Raw genomic sequence first — 23,986 nt, 5'->3', positions numbered from 1 at the left:
TTCTCTGATTGCTTGAGTGCTTGAAAATATCTCATCAGTAAAAAAATACCAGAGCTGGGGAAGGAAAACCCTCTCTCTGAATTCTGTACATGGGCAAATGCACAGGTTTTGGCAGGCATCAGGTCATTGGGAAACCAGCAGCATCACAGGACTGCAGATCACAAGTCAGGGGATGGAGGATAAGAAGAATAGTAAGGCCCATTTTCCTGCAATGAGAACAGAATGAGCAGTTGAACAACAGTCTTCTCCAATACACCTTGGCCCAATGGATGATGACAGAGGCAGAAGTAAACAGGTACTCCTGGCTTTATCTTCCACAAGTACAGTGGCTGCCACAATTCACCCAGGAGAGGACTGTGCTGGTAACCAGGCAAAAACAGGCCTCGGTTTTGCCTCTGTTTTAAGTAAAAAGTGCAGGTTAAAGTTTATTTAAGCCAAAGGTGTGAGGCAAGGAAGCCACAAATGCTAGCATAGCCAGCCACTCAAGGTAAAGTTGCTTATGCAGACACACAGCTCTGGCTGTTACTTTGTAGTTACAGCACATCCTCTTCAGAATGATTTGGCCAATGCAAGCCATATTCATTCCACCATTTGGATAGAGACCTGGGATGGAGAAAGGAAGAGGACAGACCAACACAAAGGCAAGGCACCCTGCTACGGTTTCATTTTTCTCCACTGCTTCCCCCCACCTCCCCTCCTCCTGTGTGTTTGTTGATATGTGGGACAGGGAAGACAAAATACAGCATCTTTTTAATTTTTGCAGTCAGTGTAAGGTATATAGCAGGTATATAACATGAATTTTATCTTGTCCATAGGCTCTTAGTGTATTATGTTACAGTTCTTAGCTGAAGAAAGGTAGTCTGCCTTTTATGCACATAGGAGACTGCTCTATTGGGAAACGAGTCTGCCCCAAGTCCTCTACTTTCACTGATGTGTCAAAAAAAAAAAGTCTAAGAAAATTTTTACTCACAGAAAAACAACTAGACTCTCCAGGAACCCTCCCTTTCTTCTCATTCTTAAGATGTGGAAGTCACCCCCCTTTATAAAGCTCCTGCAGAGCAGAATGGGAGATGCACAAGAACTACACATAGGAGCAAAGACTCATGCATGCCACATGCAATCACTTACCCTGGCATCATACTCGAGGACAAAAGGGGGGAGATCAATCTGTTCTGGGGGTATGGCTGTGAACAACTGCTGAAGGCTTTCCACATAGTGGATTTTGTCCTTTAGCCCTGAGACTGTAAAGGTTGTGAAAAACCATGCCGAGACCTGAAAAAAACACCCCAACAAAACAAATGGAAGATGGTGCTGTTTCAAAACCTTCAAGTTCAACATAATACTCCATTGTTAAAAAGGCTTGAGTTAAACTTGATACACTAATATCATGGCAATATCACAAGGTCAGGAAGTACACACCACTGACTGCTAGTAAGCACTGTCTCAAGAGCTTTCAAGCTAGTGTTTTCCAACTCCACATTCACTCCTCCCCAACTGCCTGTTTAAGGTCCCTTTCTACTGTGCAAGAGTGATGGCTAGTCTGCTATTTGTCTTCAAAAAACCCTATCTGTATAGTGGCACATTTTCACTTCCAGTTTAGCCAGCTCAGAATATGACCTATTTGACTCTGTATCTGACAGAAGCATTTCCAACCCTTTGCTTTCAAGTTTTCACAGAAAAGGCAAGTCAAGGGGGAGAGAGACACTTTCAGCTGTTCAAAGGTCCTGCTGAAGTCTCCTCCCTGCTTTGGGTTAGATGAGTGAGTAAGCATGCCCTTCTGTTTTACCACATTCTTTATCAAAGCCTTATCAAGCTATTCCACAAGAATAAGCCTTATTGCCTTATTCTAAAAGATTTTACTTTAAGTATACACACTCCTCTTTTGGTTGTAAACAGGGTAAGGAATTTTTGTTTTGCCAAGGCCAGCAAGAGACCACAGATACTTCTACAAGTTATTAAATATTCCTGTTTAGACTGACTGCACAAGCTTTTACTTTTAAACCCACCTTCTTCAAAATTAAGCACTCTATTGTTTTTTATTTCTTACCTAGTCTTTTCCTGGCAGACCAAAGAGAAAGAAAACAAACTTGTGAGAACTAAAGATTACTGTTCCTCAGGTCAGAAATGCTCATATTAGCAACCACTCACATGGTCCTGCATGACCAGCTCTCACTGACCCTGCTTGAGCAGGAGGGCTGGACCAGATGACTTCTAGATGTCCTTTCCAGCCTTGACCATTCCATTCTGTGATTCTGTTTCATAGTTGTACTTTATTGCAGGTAAGTTAACAGAAAAGAAGCAACACCACAAGGAAAGCCTTGAGGGAGGTGGGAGTTTCAAATAAACTAAAACATTCGGTCAATAAAAGTGATCTGCCTGAACCCAACATTTAAAGAAAGTCAATGCCTAAAAACCATCCTGGAATAACTATGCTGCCTCCTCAAAACAGCATATTTTCATGAGAAAAGAACAACAAAAAAGAGAAAAGAGGTAAAGAACAGGACAGAGCATTTAAGATCTGTTCATTATTTCAAGGGCAGAATTAGAGATTTATGTTAGCAGAAAGTAGGGAGACAGACTATTACTAGCATCCATTATTTACTATATTTTTCTTACAAGTCCTCTTATGAGTGACACTGAATAACAGTTTAATGAGTAAAAATTACCCTTTCAATCCCATACCGAAGTAGCATGCATTCCAAGGCATGTTATGAATGACAATCATTAGACATAATTGCTATGGCCGTTTAATGTATAAAAGACTAAATAGGGAATATTTTTGCAGCCATCACAAAAACTGGTATCAGGAAAAGCAATTCTCTGCACCACCCCCCCCGCTCCCCTCCCCCCCAGTATACAAGCCATTGCGGTTTGACACATCTTACCCAGAAACAGGAAAAAAAGAGAGGGGGCCAGAACTGTTTCTAGAGAATTTTTCTATTATCTCCATTCTCACTAATCACAGATTGTAGAAACAGTAATACAAGAGCAGCCATTTCCTTGTCAGTAAGAGGACAGAGAACTTCAAATTAAACCAAATCCCTGTTAATACACTGATAGTAGAGTAATTTATACAAGAGCAGTCAAAAGAGTTGAAAATCTCATCAATTGTTGAAGTTTTCCTTCATTTTTTTTTCTTGTCCTGCCGCTCTGAATCTGAATATAAAGGCTATCAAAATCACTCTGCCAAGCTAGAAAAACACAGGGTTAAGGAATCAGATGCCTTTCCCACAAAAAAGCAGCACAACACAGATAAAGTGTGAGTCTCTTAATTGGATCATACCCCAAAGAGAAACTTACTAAAATCTGGGAAATTTTATTAGAATTGGAAGGATCTTGTGTAGAAAGAGATACAAGTGATTTGCAGCAACCTTTATATTGGCATCTGATTTCCAGAAACTGCTTTTACGACTGTTACAGAAAAACAAGACAAAAATTGTTCATGATTAATATAAAGATTATGATGATTATGAATATCTAATTTGAGTGTTCATGTATGTTTTGAAACATTATTGATTCACAGAACAGTTACTAAATTTATGAAAACAGAATTTCTCTGGGTGAGATTGTTTCAGATCAAGTCACTGACACTTCACTCAGAACACAGCAAGCTCTGTAAAGCTTTGCTTAGAAAGCTCTCAGAACAGGGAAGCCGAGAAGATTCACACAAAAATGCCCCAGAAGACCTTTACTTATGTATCAGCAGCAGAAGTATATTTACATGCAAGAGTATGAAGGAATTTGTGATAGCACCTCAAGGGTATCTTAACCTAAGGCCTGGTGGTGAAGTGTTCACATTGCAAGAGTTGCTGCCAGCCTAAAAAACTGCTGTTGCCTATGATGCAATTTCATCGTAAGAATGGTTACATTTCAGCAGCACTACAAGAGAATCAGGTTCTTCACAGATCACAGGAACGCTCACATCAAAGCATGAATGAAGGCAGGATTACTGTACAAAACCAGATTGTGCAGTGACACATCCTGCTTCTGTTACGCTGTGTTTTAGGAAAACTGCTGAACCCTTCTCCCTGCATACTGAAAACCATGTATTCCAGATTAGGCAATTAGCTTCAGAATATACATAATTTAAGTTTCACATCTAGAAACCAAACAAAGAATCACCACTGGCACTGTGAAGCACTTTAAGAACTAAGTGTGTTTTTTAGGAGCACATAAGTTTCCCAGAGACATGATGAAAAGCCTCTTGATCCCTTTTAGCCCAGAAAACACGCAATGGGACTAACAAATGGCAGACATCCACTGTGTCAGGATTCAATACCATGGCAAAATGGACCATTATATCAGAGATTTAAGAATGAGATACATGAATAAGCATGATGGGTTTGGGAAGCTGCTTGAATGCACAAGACTTCCTCCTACATTTGAGATGTGGGGTATTTTCCACTATTTCTAGGAAAGGAAGTCAGTGCTCCAAGTAGGAAGATAAATGTGCCAAACATTTTAAGAGATCTGAGGCTTCTAGGCTAGCAATCTTCTACAGGGACAACAGCCCTGATATAGCCAAAAAAGGAGTGGAGAGAAAAATAATTCCTTCTTAGCAGCCACCTCTGCCACCAGGACTTTCCGCTGCATATTCCCCATTGTGTTTCATAAGCTGATGATCTCTGCAACAGCTGGCCAGTTAGAGAAAAGGCTTGGCAGAAAGACATGGACACACATCCTATTTTGCCTCCAGCTGTGCTGCTAGAATAGGACACAAACCAATTCAATTTTCAGCAAGTTAGAGCTCTACGTCTCTCACCCTCGCTGCTTCCCACCAACTCTCTCCTTGCCCTACAGATCTGTCAAGTCCCACTGCAGCTCCCAATGGGACAGAGAACGTGGCAATGGACTGATGAACACAAGTTCTCAGGCTCCAACAAAAAAAGGTTTCTCAATCAAGTAGGTATGCATGGGAAGAGAGGAAGAGGATAAAGTGCTGCTGGGAATCTAAAACACTAGTACTTCCTAGCTTCCACTTCTCCACTCAGCTTTGTAATCTTCGTAATGTTCTATGCTAGCTCTCACATTTTCAAGAGCATCAGAACTGGAAGCTCTAGTTCTAGCACTCAGACCTCAGATCTGTACCCTGTGGGGATAACCAATATCCTGACAGAAACTGGAAGGTATGCTGTTGGGAAGCCTCACTCATCTACATAAAAATAAGGAAGCTCTAAGTCTCATGGTGTCCCAGCTGTGCACATGCCAAAAAAAGGACTCCTTGGAAATTTAGCAAAGAAATTCTTGCTGAACATGTGCAAACAGATGTTCTTCTCCAGGCATTTACATTATACATTTTCTCAAATTTGATCAATGTCAGCAAAAAGCAGAGTAAATGCAGAGGTTAACCTGATGTGAACATGGAGGATCACATTTCTAGCTGTTTTAATAGGACAAACAAAAGTTTTAGGAAGGGCTGCTGCTGATGCTTAGTTCATCTGAAGGACTCATACTGCTGCAATACAAGCAGTGTGTTTGAAATACAGAAGGGAGCAAGCTCCATCTTCTGTTGCCCCACACACATCATATCCAAGAATAGTATCTTACCGCTTGATGAGTTCAGTTTTTCATCTCCTGAAGGTTTAATAGGATTTTTCTGCACTCCATGTCCCAGAGGCATTCTTCCAGTCTTTCTTTGTTACCCTACACTCCATAATCCTGACTAATCTCATTGCTGCTTGATACGCCACCCTCTGCCCTTACCAGGACAGCTTTTAAGTGACATGCAGCACACATGCAATACCTTCTGTGGTGAATGAAAAGGTGAAATGTCCAGGAAATAACTACACAAAAAAGAATTCCAGGAGTTTTTGGTCATGTTTCATCACCCTGCCAACCAGACAGCAGGAAAAAGGACAAAATGTTTCTCTTTGAAAGAGACAAGACCCAAAGCTTCCATCTCTCTCAAATGCACACACCAAACAGGGCACAGACAGCTGTACCACATTGGGATTCAGCTTATCACTAAGGTTAGAAGACTACAGCTTGATCAAATATGGGGATGAATTTCATCCCCAGAAGATACTGCCTAATTTTGGAAGTATTCTATATACCTCCATATTCCTCATACTACAGTCTTACATGCTATTCTGCCAACACCCAAAATACACTTTTCTTTTGCACTATTTACCTCACCTTTGAACGAAATGTTGGGTGGACAAAATACAGTGCCTTCAAATTCCTCTTATACCTGGTTTAGAAAAAGAAAAAAAAAATCTTTAAAAGTGACTTGTAATTAAACTCACCTACACAATGCAACTCTCAAAACTAGATAATTTTGCTTTAGTGCCTGTGATGTAATCTCACAAAGGTAGATCTAATATAAGGGCAGATACCAGAAAAGCAAATGTAACGGGGGAAAAAAAATTTAAAAAGCAGAATGATTATTTTTCAGGTAAAGATATCATAGCTTGCAGTCTTTTATGTGGACAGTGAAAGTTATGGACAAATTATGACTGCCAATGTTACCCAAGCTTCTTCCCTCACAACTAGCAACATACTTTTAACAAAGCCAGGCTCCAGAAGCTCCACCTCTGGATAGAAACTGACAATACACCCAGTAGTAGATGCCCCATCCCTGGAAACATTCAAGGTCAGGTTGGACAGGGCTCTGAGCAACCTGACCTATTTGAACATGTCCCTGCTCACTGCGGAGGGGAGGGGGTTAGACTGAAAAGGTCCCTTTCAACCCAAAGATCCTATGATTCTATGATTCTCTAACAGCTCCAGAAAGGATACTACAGAGGACAGAATATTCTGGTTTAATACGGGTTTTTTTTTCCTTCTCAAAACCATGTATCTTCCTTCCTTTTGCCTTTGTTATTTTTTATTTAGGTCTTTGTCCCAGCAAAACTCACTCACAAATAAATGGAAAACCAGATACAGGGAATAACAAACATTTGTATAGCACAGAGGAAGACCAGATGATGTTCTTTCCATATTGACACTCACTTGGCATCGACAACATCATAGACTTTCTTCAAGAAATTAGAGTCTAGTTGATTGTAATCATTTGTAAGTGTATGGAAGTACACCAGGACATATTCCTTCACTGCAATATGATCCATGACATGGATGAAATACAGAAGAGCCTGAGACAGAAAGAAATGAAACTTATATTTGTGAAGGACTCTTTCATAGTTGCATTACATCTTAATACGCTTCCTTTAATTCATTCACAAATCAGGAATCATGAGGCTAGGTGGCATTATGTTTCAGGTACAAAAGCAAGGGGAACATTTAAAGTCTTCAACTTGACTATAACAACTTAGATGTCTTTTTTGTCTAGCTGGCCTCATAGATGGAGACAAATTCTTGCTGTTTCCATGAAAAACTAGTTTGACCCATTACATTTCACTCCTCATGTCTTGGCAGTTATAGAAGCAGGGCAAGTTGCTTTCTTCTTGAGAAGAAAAGGGAGTCCATATTAGGCCTATTTTTGTAAAAAGAGTCCAGTTCCTCCTTGAAAAAGAGCCACCCCAACACACACAAATCTTTGTAAGGGAATATATTTTTGTCTGCCTATAAAAATAGTTTCTGTTTAGTCTCTTAAGTCTTCCACAAATAGCATTTCTAGTATTAACACTGAATTACCCTCAGACTCTTACATCCTGAACTTCATATTCAACCTACACAACTCTAGTTTTACAAAGCCTTACCTTTTCCATGTCTATCAGTGTTACGGGGATATTCCTTCCAACCACCACCATCACTGTGCGGCCACAGTTATCTACACCTACAAAAGAAAGGAAAATATCTCTCTAAACATCTCAGTCATGCCAGGTTTTGAAGTTGGTCACTTTCAAACCAGAGAGAATGCACCACAGCTCAGAATTTTTGCAACACATCTGGTTTCCATCTTAACAACACAGAAAATATACTTAGAGTTACTGTTCTCACTATACCAGTAGCTATTCTGATCCAAAAAAGGCTGCATCACATCTGAGAGACTTAAGTCTTAAGGACTGCAATTTTAGGTTGCCTGTGTACTCCATATTTACGTAGTGATCACAAGTGATAACATGTTTTTTATTAAAAAACCCAAAACACCACAAAACCTTTCACTTGCAGTTCTATCACCAAAGCAAACTTCTTCCTTGAAACCAAGCTCTGAAATCTAATGCACAGATTCCCAGAGCACACCTTATGGACCACATGCGGCCCACAGAGCCTCCTCTAAGGCAAACAAAAGAATTTAAAATTGCAGCTACTGAGTAGAAGGGATCATAGAATCTTTGGGTTGAAAGGTGACCTTTCAAGGTTCCCCATATCTGCTTCCCAGGCTGCAAGGACCTTGCAGCTAATTGTCTTCCATTGAAGTCTCCACTGGGTTGTTAAATCTCTCCCTAATCTCTCCATCTACTGAACTCAAGGTCACAAGATGTGCTGCCCATGGTACTCAGTCATTAGTACTAGAAGACACAGAGTGAGCAACACATACCTAACCTGAGGGAAATAAAGCAAGCCATTTTGTTCAGGAAAGCTGTGTTAAAAGTTGCTTTGGTAACTGCTTATTCTCTACACTAATCGTCTAAAAGCAACATTCATTTCTTTGTAACAAAAGGGTGGAGATAATTCAGAACAAAAGAAGAACTCTCTCATACAGAGCACCTTAGGCATTGGCTTAATCTAACAGTACTGATTCACATCTAAAGCTACAAATAATTCAGGATATGCATGTATTCTCAGACTGTTTAAGCAGGGCAGTTTGGGAATTTACCACACAGTCTTTCAAAGCCCATCAAGACAGAATTCCTGCTTTACTGCAGAGATGTTGCCTAGTTCTTGGCCAGGCTTCTAGCTTAATAACATGACTTACTGTATACTCAAATCCGAAGAAAATACTATATTTTTCTTTTGTATTTTTACTTTAAGACAATATACATCAGTCATTGGTACCCTGAACTTACCTGTCTGGTACAAGGCTTTAAGAGAAGCAATATCAGAGAGATCTTCAGCTCTTGCCTGACAGAGCCAGCGATTATAACTAGAAAGTTAAAAACATCTGGTCAGATCTAATCCCTCTTTGGATTAGCATTAGAAGCCTGAAGAGATATATGGGAAGGGAAAGACAAAACAAGATCTTTCTGACAGCTGTCTCTCTGCTGTTGTGGTTTTCTGACCTATAGAGCAACTTTAAAAGAAAGAAGAGTTGGGGGGGGAGGAACAACAAAAAACACCACGAAAAAGATTTGAGTGTCTTAGTTACATACTTAGTGATGTTCACTGGGGCAATGCATATGCACCAACTAGTAACTATATTGGCATTGCGTTTGGGCTGAAAAGATCTGAGGTTTTTTCCATTTAAATACTTTGGCGTCAGTGTTTAAAAAATAGGAAAAAAGAAAATTTCTTTAAAAAGTCTAAAACTCAAAAACAACTATGCAGCAACCAGTGTCACGCACAGATTTTTTTTTTTCCCCCCTTTGAATGGTGACAATTTAGTTCCTCATCTGACAAAACAAGCCTCAAGAGGACTCCAGCATGGTTAGCCGAGGGTGGGGGAGAGGAAAAAAGCCTCAGCATTTTTAATAAAATAATTTAACTAATTCATATTTTCATATTTATTTTTCTGTTTTAAAAGACAGAAGAAAAATGTTTTGCTATCTGCCCAGAGCCTCAGGAGCAAGTGGGTAGTATTGAAAGGACGTGACGCCACTACAGAATGTGGTGACGAAACAGTGACATCTTGTGGCAAAGAGATAAGGCAGCTGGTCGGATGCACTAGGCACACTAGTGGGTTCATCACTAGCTTCCCTTTTCCTCGTACTGCCCCTTCCCTTCTCGCTTCAGGCCAAAGAGGCTACCACAGCAATCCAGGGTGACACCAGGCTTTATCTGTATTTCCTTGCCAGAAGATTATGCTTTACAGATAACAAAATCGTCATAAGGGTTGGTCCTCTGAACAGCAAATTAACCCAAAATATTCACACAGACAAGGAAATTCTCACTTCCTCTGATGCTGTTTTTGCAGTGCTGCCTCTGACAACTGTCCCTGAAGGATGAGGCGTCTCTGTTTATCAACGTCTCCCTCCATGCGTGCAAAAGCATGGGAACCAATGAAAGCCAAATCTGCCTCCAGACCCTCTTCATCTGAAGCATCTGCAGTAGAAACAAAGGTAGTGTAAAATGTTCAAGCTGCGTACAAGACAGCAATGCTGCTGCTGAATTGCTACATATCTCAGTGAGCCAACGCAGTTGTCATGCTACAAACTAACAAAAAAACACAATGTACCATGATGTGGCTCTGATCTCACCAGTACCAACTGACAGATTATAGCATGTGATTGATAACTATGGACTTCCTTAAAATGTTGGTTTACCTGGAAACTAACTGGGCATGTCCTAGTCATCAGCTTGTAGCAAAGGGATAACAGTTAACTCTCAAAAAAACAAGGCCTAGAGAGTGACTGGGCTTTACAGTTGTACTACTTGTGACGGGGGAGAAATAAGTATGGAGAGGGACAGATGCTGCAGCTTTATTCAGTTTAGGAGCTGTACTGTAGAAAGGGCTCACTTCTTATATCATTGACACTGCTTGAACAGATGCTGTAAAGCTGGCGGTAAACTGAGTTTAGATATTTTTATAGCATTGTTTACAACATGACTGTGTGATGAAATACAAGAGCACAAGTTCACTTGCTAGTGACAATACCAGAATGCTCCACTGAACTTGATGTCATCAAGGAATATTGCTCAGGCTTCTGGCACTATCTCTCTGGGCAACGTGGATGGGAATTGAGTTTCCCAGTCTTAGTGTGACAGGCTATAGCAGCAATGGGACAAAAGTGCAAGGTTCCACTATATCCATTCGTTCCTACATATGCAAACCCAGTAATTTCACAAATTATTAGCTAGTGGTTGAATGCCTCGCAGTGATCAGCCATAGCTGCAAATGCCACTCTAACCAGCAGTTTGGACAGGGGAAGAAAAAAAAAGGATTGGATCAGCAGGTGTAGGTACATCAGGTATCAAACCATGAGCAGGAAAATTAAGTTGTCTGTATTCTCATTGCATACTCAGCCTTATCCCAACTGGCCATGCAAAAAGAACCCTTTGAAACCCATTCCAAGTTATCTGCTTTTGATGGTTTGAGACTTTGCCTGAAGAAGTGTAAAACTTTCACAGCACTGCTTAATAAATCAGGCAGAATGTGCCAGCTATGCCCATTTATATATTAAATTGTTTTGCCCTACATATCTCACCTCCTCAACCCTGACACTAGGCAACCTCTTTACAGACTTCCTTCACCAAGCTTTGACAGCCATTTCCCAAACACTGATCTCTGGGCTGATCTAGTTCTTCTCTCCATGCTAATTTTCATGGAGCATCTACTAGTTTGATGCACATGCTCTATCAACAGAATCTTATCATTTGATACAACATTTGCTAATATATATTAGCAAAGCATTGCTTATATAAGATAGACCATTAACAATAGTGCCTTTTTTAAGTTAGGGGCTGCACAAGATTCTGCAAAAAACCTGCAAAGGTCCTAATCACTTCGGGAGAAAATTCACAAAGGGAATGAACTACCCCACCTCCCCCCACAAGAAAGAAAATAGACAGAACAACGGCCCTACTGCATCCTCTAACCACATCAGTCTACACGATGAGGCAGAAAGCAGAAGATACTGCTGTGGAACACATTTCCCACGTGCCTCTTCTGTTTTTCCATTGACTTTCACAGAGATACTTATTGCAAAGTTCAGTGAAGAACTCACCATCCGGAACACCCGGCTTTTCAGTAATCCTGATCTGTCGCTCTGGTACTACAGGCTCCCCTTCCGCATTGCCAATATCTGCGGGGAGGTAAGGCAAGGATTGTATCTCTTCTTCCAAGGATCTTGGAAAATACAGAGGCAGCAACTTCTGGTAAGTGGCCTACAAATAAGAAAAATGCGTGAAGGGTCTATCACGCACCCTTGCTCTTCAGTTAGGTGACACCTGCCCTTGTAGCAGGGGCCTTCTCAGCTGTTTAGAGGCAAAGTACCACTTCCCTGAATGGCTTATTTTGGGCTGTTACCTGGTAGTAAAGGCATAGAACCTCAATAAAAGTTAACTTTTTTTTAACCACACTGGCAAATGACCTTGAGAGGACTCTGCTTTAACCTGCATGAACTCAGGTAAATTGCAGGTACTTTAGCTTTATTATAAAGTTGCAATATGCATGGATGGCAGACTTCAGCAAAGGCTGCTTGTATTAAAATGCACCACTACACAGACCACCTTTAGTGATCTGACTAGGAAAAAAGCAACAACCAACCAAAGGAAACCCTCCCCACGTGTAAGAAAATAGTGGAAATCTCTACTGAACATTGTAATACTTCATGTGTTCTCTGCAACTGATTAGCACTTTTAGAACCCCCAACAAGTTAGTTATTTTCCTCATGCAGATGCAACAGAACCTGAACAGAGCGTGGGTGTTCTGCCCAGGAACTGCCATTAGCAAGTCTGGTATACAAGAGAAGTCAATATTCAGACTGCTAGCATCTGTCTGAATGCAGATCATTAGATGCCAAGCTTGCTATTTCAACAAGCAATGTTTAAGATGTTTGTAGGTGATCTGTGGGCATGCTAAACCGGCCCTTTTAAAGCACAAGGGAAACAGCATTGTTTAAGGAGGAAATCCTGTATGAGGAATTTCCTTTCTGGCTGGCAGATACTATCCAGCATAACTGCATGCTACAACCTCTAGTACTGGTTTCTGTTTTGGCGCAGGAACATGGAAGCCAGAAGTGGAAAGATTCTGAACATATCCATAGTGACTGCTAAGAGCATAAACAGTACTGGAAAAGATGCTACGCTAGTAGGAGACAGAAGGATGCTGTGGGACCAAAAGTCTATATGATTTGAAGGGGAAATCAAAATCCAGCTCTACAATGCTGCAGAGAAGATCAAACATGCCCATGAATATTGGTGGAATGAACATCAAGGAGATACCTCTTCAAGCTCAGAGACTGCAAACACCACCTTCTCCAGAGTCTCTCCATGAATCTCCAAGAACCTTCTAACTGTGCCTACAAGGAAGAAGATTAAATGTAGTTAGCAAAACAGGAGGAGAAGTTTACACACATGACTACAAGTGAGGGAGCCGCAGTGCAGAATAGAGTCACATCTCTCTCCTCATACAAAATAGCTCCACAGGCTATATGCAAGGGTGGATTAAATGGTAATTTAGCACACCAAATGGGTTATTTGCCATATTGGAAGTTCCATCTCTACTTTCTCCTGCAGCTCACTTTAGAGATTAACACAAGAGAAAAAGTACCTCTCTAATTTCAGCTTACTAGGTATTCCTATCTGTGGAATGTGATTCTACGGCCCTGCAAAATCAAGCCAAATCCTTCGTTTAGAGAGTCCTGTGCAAACTGACAAAAGCCATTCCTAGTCATCGTGCCCTAAGTTACCAGGAAAGCAAGATGATAAACAAGCTACAACAGAAGTCTGGCTGACACTGTCTTGTACCAGCAAAATCTCCAGGGTCAGCTATGCCAAAGAGGCATATAAAAATTATATTGCTAAGTCATGAGAGAATTTATTTCCTCTATTACTTTTTTTGGACTCCCCCAAAGCTTTAGTATAATCCAGGGACACAGTCAAGTTCCTAAGCATTTGCAGCTGAGAAGAAAAAACATTTTGTAACCAAGCTCCCAGTCAAATATATCTTTGTACAGATGAGGTCCTTGAGCTGCAATAATCTTGACACATGTCAGGATCTTCAAGGGCTTTCCTGTCAGACTGCCAAGAGAGAAAGTGTCCAAACAAATAGGTTGGCCTAGCAGTATTTTATCAAGCAGCATATATTCCTACAAAGACAAGAGAAGACAGCAATAAAGGAGTCTACAGAGAATATATTAGCATGATTTCTTCAAGAAAGAGCAGAGGAAAACCAGCTATTTTCAAATACTTCCTGTACAGAAATTCATGTGTTGACTTGCAACACCACTTTACAGGACAAATGAAGTTGTGCGGTTCCACAGCAAACAGTTTTCTGAATCTATGTGAGCAGATGTTTTCAGGTGTCTCACTCAATAGGCAGATAGCAGAGAAAACAATGGACTACTGTTTCTCCAGTGTCAGCACCTCTGCTAAACGGGGTAAGAAAGATTTCTCCAGTCAGCTTGCACAGCAAGAGGAAAACCCACTCTTCCATCTGCAACAACTTTCCTACTGTGAAGGAGTACCATGCAGGAAGGTCCAGGGAGTGGGTGGTGGTGGTAGTGGAAAGCAGACAGGAGAAGGCCAACGGAAATGAAAAAGTCAAAAGAGAAATGGGAAAAGTAAGAACCAGGCAAGTATATAATATTATCCTCTGAGCACTTCTCTGTTCTCTAAGTATTTTCAGCCTAGGAAATTTTCTAATTTGTTTTTAGTAGCCTTCATTTTTTCCTTTAATATAGTTTCCTCTTGAACCCAAAGAAATTTGAAAACTTTTAGCATCTACCATGTTTTTTGCTAAGAAGTTTCACAAAACAAATAGTGTAAGTATAAAGAACCATATCCCCTTGTTTGTTCTGAACTTGATTCATGCTAGCATTGTTTGAAGGTTCTTATTTTGGGAGATAGCGAACAGCTGACTCCTATTCACCATTTCCACACAACTCATGAGTTTATAGACATCTATCACACTGCCTTCCAGTTCAGCATATTTCAGTCTGGGGGGGAAAAAAAAAACCAACACTTTAGCTTACTTAGCTATTTCTTGCCTTTCCTTGTTCTTGTTGATCTCCTCAACTCCTCGTTCTACTATATTCTTTTTGAATGTGCAGCTTTAAAGGGTGGGCAAAACACAGATTTATAGCATAACATTCTTAATTTTCTTGTGTCTTACTCAACTTGCCTTTTTGAACTCCAGTGAGCTGTTGCTCAAGATTTTGCTCACTAGGATTAGCCTGTCATTTTGCATGTGAAGGCAGAAGCATATATGGGTGGGTCAGTGGAGGAAAAATATCACTTTACGTTTGGATACACTAATGACACTAAAATGGCAGATGAAATTCACTCTGGTGCTTGAGATCCATCTATAGCTATTCAGCAGTAAGGCCTCATCTTTGCCATTTTGAACCATTTTCTATTACCAGCAAACTCTCTCACCTCACCGTTCACCATCTTTTTCAGGTTATTAATCAATATATTGAAGACTGCAAGTTCCAGCACAGATTCCCATGGATCTTTACTGATGACCTCGCAACAGAGAAAGGATCATTTGTTTTTATCCTCCATTTCATGATCAACCATGGAAGCCCTTGCCTTTTTACAGTCTATAACAAACTACAGCCCTGTAAAAAAAGGGTTTCCCCATATCAACAGCAGTCTGTCAGAGGTAAGCGATCTGCTGAATACTGCCATTCAGTTTACACCACTTTCCAACAAACTTACGCAGTGCTATGTGGGTTGCATCCTCCAAGGGGTAGCATCTTTTCAGAGAGTTAATGACACAAAATCCTACGGAGCACATTGCCTGTTCTCTGAAATCCAGAAAAAGAGAAACAAATGAATAGACAGTCAAATGAGAACAAATGTCTGTTAGTACAGTACATAACACTAGTACTTTTTTCCCCTGCCTCTATGCAGCAGCAACCCTCTTTTAGGTTTTTTGCAGAAGGATTTTTTTCCTGGCAAGATCTATACATACCACCATTAAGCAGAGAAGGAGGAAACCATTAATGATACCACACAATTTCCTCTTTTGTTTGTTCTCAGATTTTTTCCTTCTACCCCAGCTATGTTATTCCTGCAGTTTCTCATATCCTGAATGAAGAAGTTCTTCCCTCAATCTCCCTGCAATCCTTTCCAAAATACTCTCCTTCCTGTATAGGATTGACAGGAGGAGATTAACAGTGAGGAGAAGGAGGGGAAAAGAAGGTATTCTTTATGGCAAACATTCTCCTCCACCTGACCTATCACTTGTTTTGTTAGAGGTATGGACACAGACCAAGGTGGCTTACTCAATCCTAAGGATGATTAGACAATCATTGGTGTGGAGTGATACATACTTCAAGACCAACAAGATGCTTCCAGCAGAGCCACATTTTTAGAAGAGTAAAGCAGAGGTGTTGCCAACAGTCAGAGGAGTTTGAGCAAGCTCTGAGTTGGTAGACAATTTCACAAGCATCAGAAGTTAGTCTAGACACTAGATTGACTGAAAGGCATTCATAATTCAGTAAGTAGAATTATTAGATTTTTTAATTGTTTTCAACATGTTTCAATCCAGGCCTGACTTTGCTTGTTACTTCAGAGGCACAATAAAACTGGCACATACTAGAAATCTTAGCTGTAATCTTGATTATGAAACAGTTACTATTGCACTGTAACGCACAGTCCAGACTTAGAAGAATTGATCTTCTCAACCCTAAGAAATTGTTAAGTATATTCTCTGACATTGCTCTTGTTCAGGTATTTTTTGTGACTGCTACCATTACAACAGCCATCACTGGAAGAGAACAGAATACAGAAAAGAACACAGAAAAGTAGAAAGTAAAAACCTGTTAGCTAAGAGGAAGTAGAAAATACCACAGATGAAAGAGGAAAAACTAAAAACGCATCTGCAGCAACTATGGATTGAGAAATAACCTTGCATCCTGACTCAGGATTTTAGATGGCTGTTGTACAAAGGCAAGAGCACCAAATACATGAACTGATACAGCAGCCAGATCTCCCTGCAGGTATGTCCATGTGGCTGCTGAGACACATGAAGTTGCGGCTTGAGCAAGCTCATGAAGCCACTAATGTCATGTCCTTAACCAAATCATAGAACAGAATCATAGAATCATTTAGGTTGGAAAAGATCTTTAAGATCATCAAGTCCAACCGTTAACTTGACACTGCCAAGTCCACCACTAAGCCACGTCACTAAGCGCCACATCTATACATTAAATAACTCCAGGAATGGCAACTCAACCACTTCCCTGGGCAGCCTGTTCCAATGCTTGACAACCCTTTTGGCAAAGTAATTTTTCCTAATACCCAATCTAAACCTCCCCTGGTGCAACTTGAGGCCATTCCCTCTTGTCCTATTGCTTGTTACTTGGGAGAAGAGACCAACAACCTCCTCACTGCAACCTCCTTTCAGGCAGCTGTAGTGAGCACTAAGGTCTCCTCTGAGCTTTCTTTTCTCCAGGCTAAACAACCCCAGTTCCCTCAGCTGCTCCTCACAGGACTTATGCTCTAGACCCTTCACCAGCTTCATTGCCCCTCTTTGGACATGCCCCAACACCTCAATGTCTTTCTTGTAGTGAGGGGCCCAATACTCACAGTATTCCAGGTGCGGCCTCATCAGTGCTGAATACAGGGGCACAATCACTTCCCTAGTCCTGCTAGCCACACTATTTCTGATATAAGCCAGAATGCTATTGGCTGCCTTTGCCACCTGGGCACACTGCTGGCTCATGTTCAGCCACCTGTTGACCAATACGCCCAGTTTTTTTTCTGCCAGCCAGCTTTCCAGCCACTCTTCCCCAGGCCTGTAGATGGGGTTATTGTGACCTAAGTGCAGGACCCAGCACTTGGCCTTGTTGAACCTCATACAGTTGGCCTTGATCCATGGATCCAGCCTGTCCAGATCCCTCTGTAGAGCCTTCTGACTGTCAGCAGATCAACACTCCTGCCCAACATGGCATTGTCTGCAAAATTACTGAGGGTGCACTTGATCCCCTCATCCAGATCATTGATAAACTGAGAAGATATTCACAGCCATTTGGCTTCTGTGCAGACCTGAGTATCTAGAACAGATGGCAAAACCTCATGAGAAGTTGTGTCCTTACTTAGCGAGCTGCAGGACATTGCGGTAACAGCTGTATAGAGAACTCTCAGCTGCTGTGCGATACCGGCTTTTGTATTTGGGTCCCACTGTGTGAATGATGAAACGTGCAGCCAAGTTAAATCCTTTGGTGAGTTTAGCGTCGCCTGTCCTGCACCCTGAAAAAATAACACACGGTTAAAGTGCCAATGTCACAATAAAGAAGCCTTGACTTCCTCCAGAGTCAGATAACTCCATATATAGAAGTCAGTGTTTCATCAAATATGAAGGATAGACTTCTACCTCTTGACAGCTGGTTAGTATCACCTAGTCAGGTTAAGGAGAGAGCTGTGCTCATTCCTCTCAATTTTAAAACTATGCATATAAGGACAAACGAGAAATTGCTAGAAATGCTGTCTTAATTGCAGTGCTTACTATGCTACATACAGGGCCAAAGGGAGAAATGATTTAACGATGTGCAGCACACTGATGCACAAATATGCTATACAACCAGCAATAAAACGTCCTTCTTGATTTGGGGAGATTACTTTTTAGATAAAAGGACAAGTCTCCTTAATCAAACCCACCAGCTGTTGGCAAAGCTATTAAAAATGAATAGATCAAGCACTTCTTTCATCTACGCTCCCAGAATCATGTCCACAAGGCAGGAGTATGATTGTCATGGAGATAATTTTCTTGACAGACTAGGTGTCTTGTCTCAAGGCAAGGAAGTTCAAGCAACACATTTAATTGTTCCATTCACAGCACCCTCCAGTTGCACACTCTAGGATCATTTACTGCATGTTAGCATACTGTACATCTTTACCTCTTTTTGGCTTTACCTCTTTTTTTGCTTCAAATGCTAACCCCTGCAAGTTACTTGTGCTTAATTCCTCTAATTTTTCACAAGGGACATCAGTTTTATCAGAACCCTTGATGACATCTATAGGCCTCTACTCCCTTCAGTTCATCAATACATTTCTGATAATGAAAAATCCAGGAACAGCTACTTTCCTTTGGCACCTGGAAAAAAAGTCTGCTAACTCTCCCCTTCCTCACTCAAATCTAGACCACTCTAGTTCTGGACAGCTGAAGAAGTACTTCTAGTCTTTCTCTTTCCCCACCCTCAAAGACAAGCATTTTCCACCTTCTTCCTTCTGCTTGTACAGCTGCACTTCAGCTTTCTGATCTGTCTGAAAACAAATGATTTCACTGGATTAGCTTTCAACCTGATCTGATAGGTTGCTAGTGCCCACAAAAAGGAATGAGATGTGAACAAGTGGCTGTGACCACCCTTCTGGCAGAAGCACTGCAGTAGCTTGGCTTAATTCAATCAGGAAGCTGCTCGCTGAATAGGAGCATTCACTTCTCCCACTCCACTCTGTTCCTCGTGGTGTTCAGGCAGGCTATCAGCATGCATGAAAGCGTATTTTACAGCAAGAGACATTCCAGGTTGAGAGTATCTCTTACTCAAAACTGCAAGTTTGACTTTTTAATGGCAACAACACATTGCCTTTAAGCCAACATCCTGTAAGCTTTTTGATCCAATAAATCACATCATTAGCTTCTATAGACCTCCACCTTGTTTTCTTCTGGATTAATCAGAAGGAATATAACAGCATACTAAAACCAAGCATACTCTTCTGAATTACTGCACATTCTCTAAGACACCTCAGCTCAAGAGAGCAACTAAATAAGCATGATATGGAAAAAGTAGAAGCTAAAACTGAAATAATATATCAGATATCAAATTACTATCCTTCCTCTGTGGTCCATCCAAGTCACACAACTTGAAAAGAGCAAGTAAAGGCCTGTAGGAAAAACTGTCTTGTGAAAAAGAATGAAGCAAGTTTGACTGCAGTATAGCTGTGAATTCAGCAGGGAAACTAATAAATTCAGACAGCCAGATGTTAAGTATAGTTAGAGGTTACTGATGCTACATCACACTTAGTACTTCCCAATGCCTCATGCCTGGAGATAATCTGCAAAATTTATAAAACTGAAATGAGCAGCAAGTTATTATTCCTATTTTAAGATACAGGATGAGGTAAGCTAGTAGATTGAGCTGCACAGGTCAAGGTCTGTGGCATAACTGGGAACAAAGTCAAGATCTTATTTTTTTATGCAATGAGATTTCAAACATTAGAACAGCTTCTCTCCAAGTTTAAAATGGAAAGTCTGAATCCTCCATCTAAAGTGTGCAACAGAGAAAAAGTCTCACTGGAGTTGGAAGACTACTATGCATCGCTGTCACAGAAGGTCTTTATTAGACTGCAACAAGCATGTGTTGATAGGCAAGCATATATCAATAGCACTTCACTTGCAAGCCTGGACCCTTGGCTGTAGTGTTTCTGTGTTAATCAAAACTACACACTGTTCCCAGGAACGCACAAGTTAGCTAAGCCTTAAAGAAAGCACAAGCCTTTGAAAGGTCAGCACGTCACATGCTTTAAGATCATGATTTCTCTTGGAGCCTATGAAATACGAATATATACTAAGCACTATGAATAAAGCAGGAGAGAACTAACAGAAAATCATCACTGCACCCATTTTACAGCTTTAGAGCAAAGACCATACATTTTCACTTCTTCCCAAGGACACTCTCCTATGAAAAAAGTTCAAAGTTAAATGGAAAGAGCACAAAAAGGAGGCAGAGATAAGAGTCATAAGTTTCCTAACTAAGCTCCCTTCCACTTCTGCTACCATGACAAACACATTAAGGGTGCACAAAAACCAAAAGGTGTAACCCAGCCTCTCTTTCCTCCCCCATGCAACACACCAGCAGTGTCACAGAAAAACTGACTTCTGAAAAGCTATTGTCACAAGATTAAAAGGAAACTGTCATGCATAGGGAGTTGTGAAACTGCAGAATGCATTACAGAGAGAAGACATCAGTGCCATCACAGGGATGGAGGATGCAAAACTACATATAACTCAACATGGTAAAGGGGGATTTAAGAAGCCAAGCCCAGCTTTTACAAAAAACTCCCTACAGAGCTGACAGATCTCAAATTCTGAGGACTCCTTGAAATGTTGTCCCTCTCTTCCCACCTCACAGTGCACACAGGAATCGCAAATTTCAAAGAGTTCTTGCATACATAGCAGAGTCTTAATTAGTTTAAGATCTGCTGTACTTTAACAGTTGTTTCCACCCAAAGGAAACACTGACTTTCCCCTCTCCTATGAAATGGTTACTCGTGCTCCTGTTTTACTTCCAGATTTCTCATAAAAAGCAAGTTGAACCAGCAAAATATGATTTTATAAGAACAGAGGATGTCTACTCAATTGTAGTTTCAGCTACTAAGCGTTTGTATTAGAAATAATATAGCTCTTCTATCCATTTCGTTACTACGTGATAAGGAGATAGAGCTGCTACCCCATCAGATGGGTCTCAAAATTCAACTCAGTACCATAGTTACTAGAAATGTGAAGTCTTAACTGCAAACTAGATCAGACTTCTGTATACCCTTGGATAACTATAAACTCTTTGTTCCTCACACATAAAAGAAGGAAAGTCTTTGTCTAAGGGGGACTGGAAATAAAGCTGAGCATTTATAAATTTAATTATATGCCATAAACCCTGTTAGTAAAGAATCTAGGTAAAGCAAATCTCATCCATTTCCAGAATAGCCTTCCATTAGAGGCAGTCTTGTAACTTTCTAATAAAAGTTTCTGTTGTGCAGAAGAGGCAAATGAACTGAACAATTTGAGTAGTCACTAAGACTTTTAGACATGCAGTGTTTTACCATTCTATCTGTTACTGTCATAGTTTCCTGAAAGACTGAGTGTATATTAATAGCCTTAAAGAGGATACATGTATATTTTAATTTCTGCAATGGTGTACTTCAGTTTCTGTCTTCCACAGTGTATGCACACTAAACAGGATAAGAGCAAAATCTGAAGATGTACATGGCTGCCCCTCGAGTAAAAGCTCTGATACGCTAACTACTCTTAGTGGCTTCAGCTAACGATGGGAATTACTGTATTACAAAGTAAGGACTCAGCAACTCGAACATCTACCACAGATTTTCAATAATCTGTAATGTGAATGGCAAAAAGAGAAGAGAATAGATTGGCATGCATTTCCTCCATTTATTTCACAATAAGGTGAAACGTTGCGGGGAAAAAAAAGCAGCTATACCTCGATTTTAGTTTATGCCCAAATCCTGATGCTTTGTATTATGCGAGGACAGATTTCAATAAGACAAAAACATCTCCAGCCACTTACCTTTGAGCTTCTGGAGTTCATCCCTCAGGTCAGGCCCAGCATGCATCAATATACTTTCAGATACTGGGTTCTTGTCAGTGAGAGACTCATTACTGGTATTTACTATGGCTGTGCAGTTCAATAATGCTACGTCTCCTTTCCTAAGGAAACACGGAAACAGTTTATTACATGCTAAATGTAAGATTAAGCACTATATTCTCCATAAAGTACTGACAAGCAAAGAAATGCCAAGTTCAAGCATTAACAGTACTCCAGTGCTCACATAGCGTAGTGTACCCTGACATGCTCACCATGCAGAAACATCCTTTCCCTCTAACTGATGAAGAAAGATCACATGCAACACATCATTTCTTTAAAAACTCCCAGCCTCAACAGTAACTTTGTGATGTATGTAGAAAGGACAGTGTTCCAGTTGTACATAGGGCAGTTTAACTAGCAGAATATGCGAAACAGCGTACTAAACTGATAGGGCATAATGTGCTCGAAAAACCCATGTATTCTTTCTTGGAGATACGAGGGCAGTCCTTGAAGTATATTACTTTCAAAACTTCAACCATTTTTTCAATGTGCTTTTTTCAGTTTGCATACACAGTACTCAGGGTACCTTACTGCTACGGCTCTTCCTCAGACCTCTGAGGATCTAGAGTGACACTGCAGCTAGATAAGTTTTCATTGCTTTTGTTCTGAAATTGTGAACCCACAATTTGATCATGTTCATTCTGCTGTTCAAAGATCAGACATGCAGAAGACAAACAAAGCAGAGATGCATAAGAGACAATGGAGTAGCAGAACTTTGGTATGCTTTTTGTCACAGCAGCAGCCACTACAGATCTTGGGATCAAAGACCATAGGAAGGGAGATAAAGATTCCCATGCACAGGGAGAGATTCAAATAATAGTTTAAATTGTACATGTTTATTATACCCAAGTCATAAGAGATATTTAACCTTTTACTTTTCTCTTTTTTTACTTAATCAGGTTCCGGAAATCCATGAACAGTCTCATTTCCTGCATGTACGAACCAGAAAGATTCAGGCTGATCCCTGCATCTGCATCCCTGAGAAATCCTCCTCTCTTTGTATTAACAAAGAGTTACTCATCTAGAGAGCAGGTTCAAGTATCTGAGTTACAGGAAAGAAAAACTGATGGACTAAGTTCACCTCAGCACACTGTACTTTATCGATAAATTTTGGTAGAAAACCATGCAGACAGAACACAAAATGGAGAGAGAAAGGGGGTGGGAGGGTGGGGAGAGTCCAAAGCAAGCCACAAGAACCACATGAAAAAAGGAAATACTGATCCAAACCAGAAAAGTGAAAGCAGAATAAAGACAGCAAAGAAAGGAAAGAGCTAGTAGACAGCAAGTATATTTTTTAAAAATTTAAAAAATTTTATCAAAATGCCCCATCAGGTTTTGATATTAAAAATAGAGTATGACAGTAGGAAGTACAGCTCCAGTCTGCTGCATCAAGGAATGCCTACGAACATGCAATTTATAACCTATGGTGGAGCAAATCTCAGACTTGCATATATACAGTGAACAGATTGATTATTTTCTTCCCACATCTGTAATGTTTGAGTCAAAAAAAGAGGGCTCGAGGGCTTTATTCTATAGCGGTGATTGTTATATGAGACAATCAGATCCCACAGTAAATGGAGAAGTGTTGAGAAACACACCAGAGCCATATGGAACTTACCATAAGATTATTTTCGCATTGATGTCTTTCCTGTATGGAAAAGGTGATCTAAGACCAACTTGAGCTTTTTCAACAGGGTATTGGTGAGAGTCCAGCTGCTTAGCCTCATAGGCTTCAGTCCAGCCTGGCAGACTGTCAACATCCACGAACTGGGAAGGAGCACCCAAGGGATCCATGGAATGGAAACAACAACTTCTTTCCTCTGATAACTTGTCACACTCCAATTCTCACTGGAGTCTTCCAGGTGCTTTAAAGGAAGAAAATCAAGCCAGGTCACCAGCTGTTCACTAAAAGTGATTCCTGTGGAGCCAGACCTTTCACA

At 40.6% G+C, this 23,986-nt stretch overlaps 1 protein-coding gene across 1 annotated transcript; it reads right to left on the bottom strand.

The window, feature by feature from the left end:
* On the bottom strand, positions 1-23,840 carry GDAP2 (ganglioside induced differentiation associated protein 2; the record flags this gene model as incomplete). Its single annotated transcript, XM_082014326.1, has 13 exons — positions 1-206; positions 1,129-1,272; positions 6,136-6,190; positions 6,952-7,091; positions 7,659-7,735; positions 8,910-8,986; positions 9,951-10,101; positions 11,724-11,883; positions 12,943-13,019; positions 15,382-15,470; positions 17,766-17,919; positions 21,969-22,108; positions 23,665-23,840. The coding sequence occupies 13 exons, from the start codon at positions 23,838-23,840 to the stop codon at positions 159-161; spliced, it is 1,488 nt and encodes a 495-aa protein (XP_081870452.1). The 3' UTR covers positions 1-158.
* Between the last annotated feature and the right edge of the window lie 146 nt (positions 23,841-23,986).

Source organism: Phaethon aethereus (genome assembly GCF_964289735.1).
Source record: "Phaethon aethereus genome assembly, chromosome: 1".
Lineage (NCBI taxonomy): Eukaryota > Metazoa > Chordata > Aves > Phaethontiformes > Phaethontidae > Phaethon > Phaethon aethereus.
The sequence above is the reverse complement of the archived record's forward strand: the minus strand, read 5'-3'. Positions and strand labels throughout refer to the sequence as shown.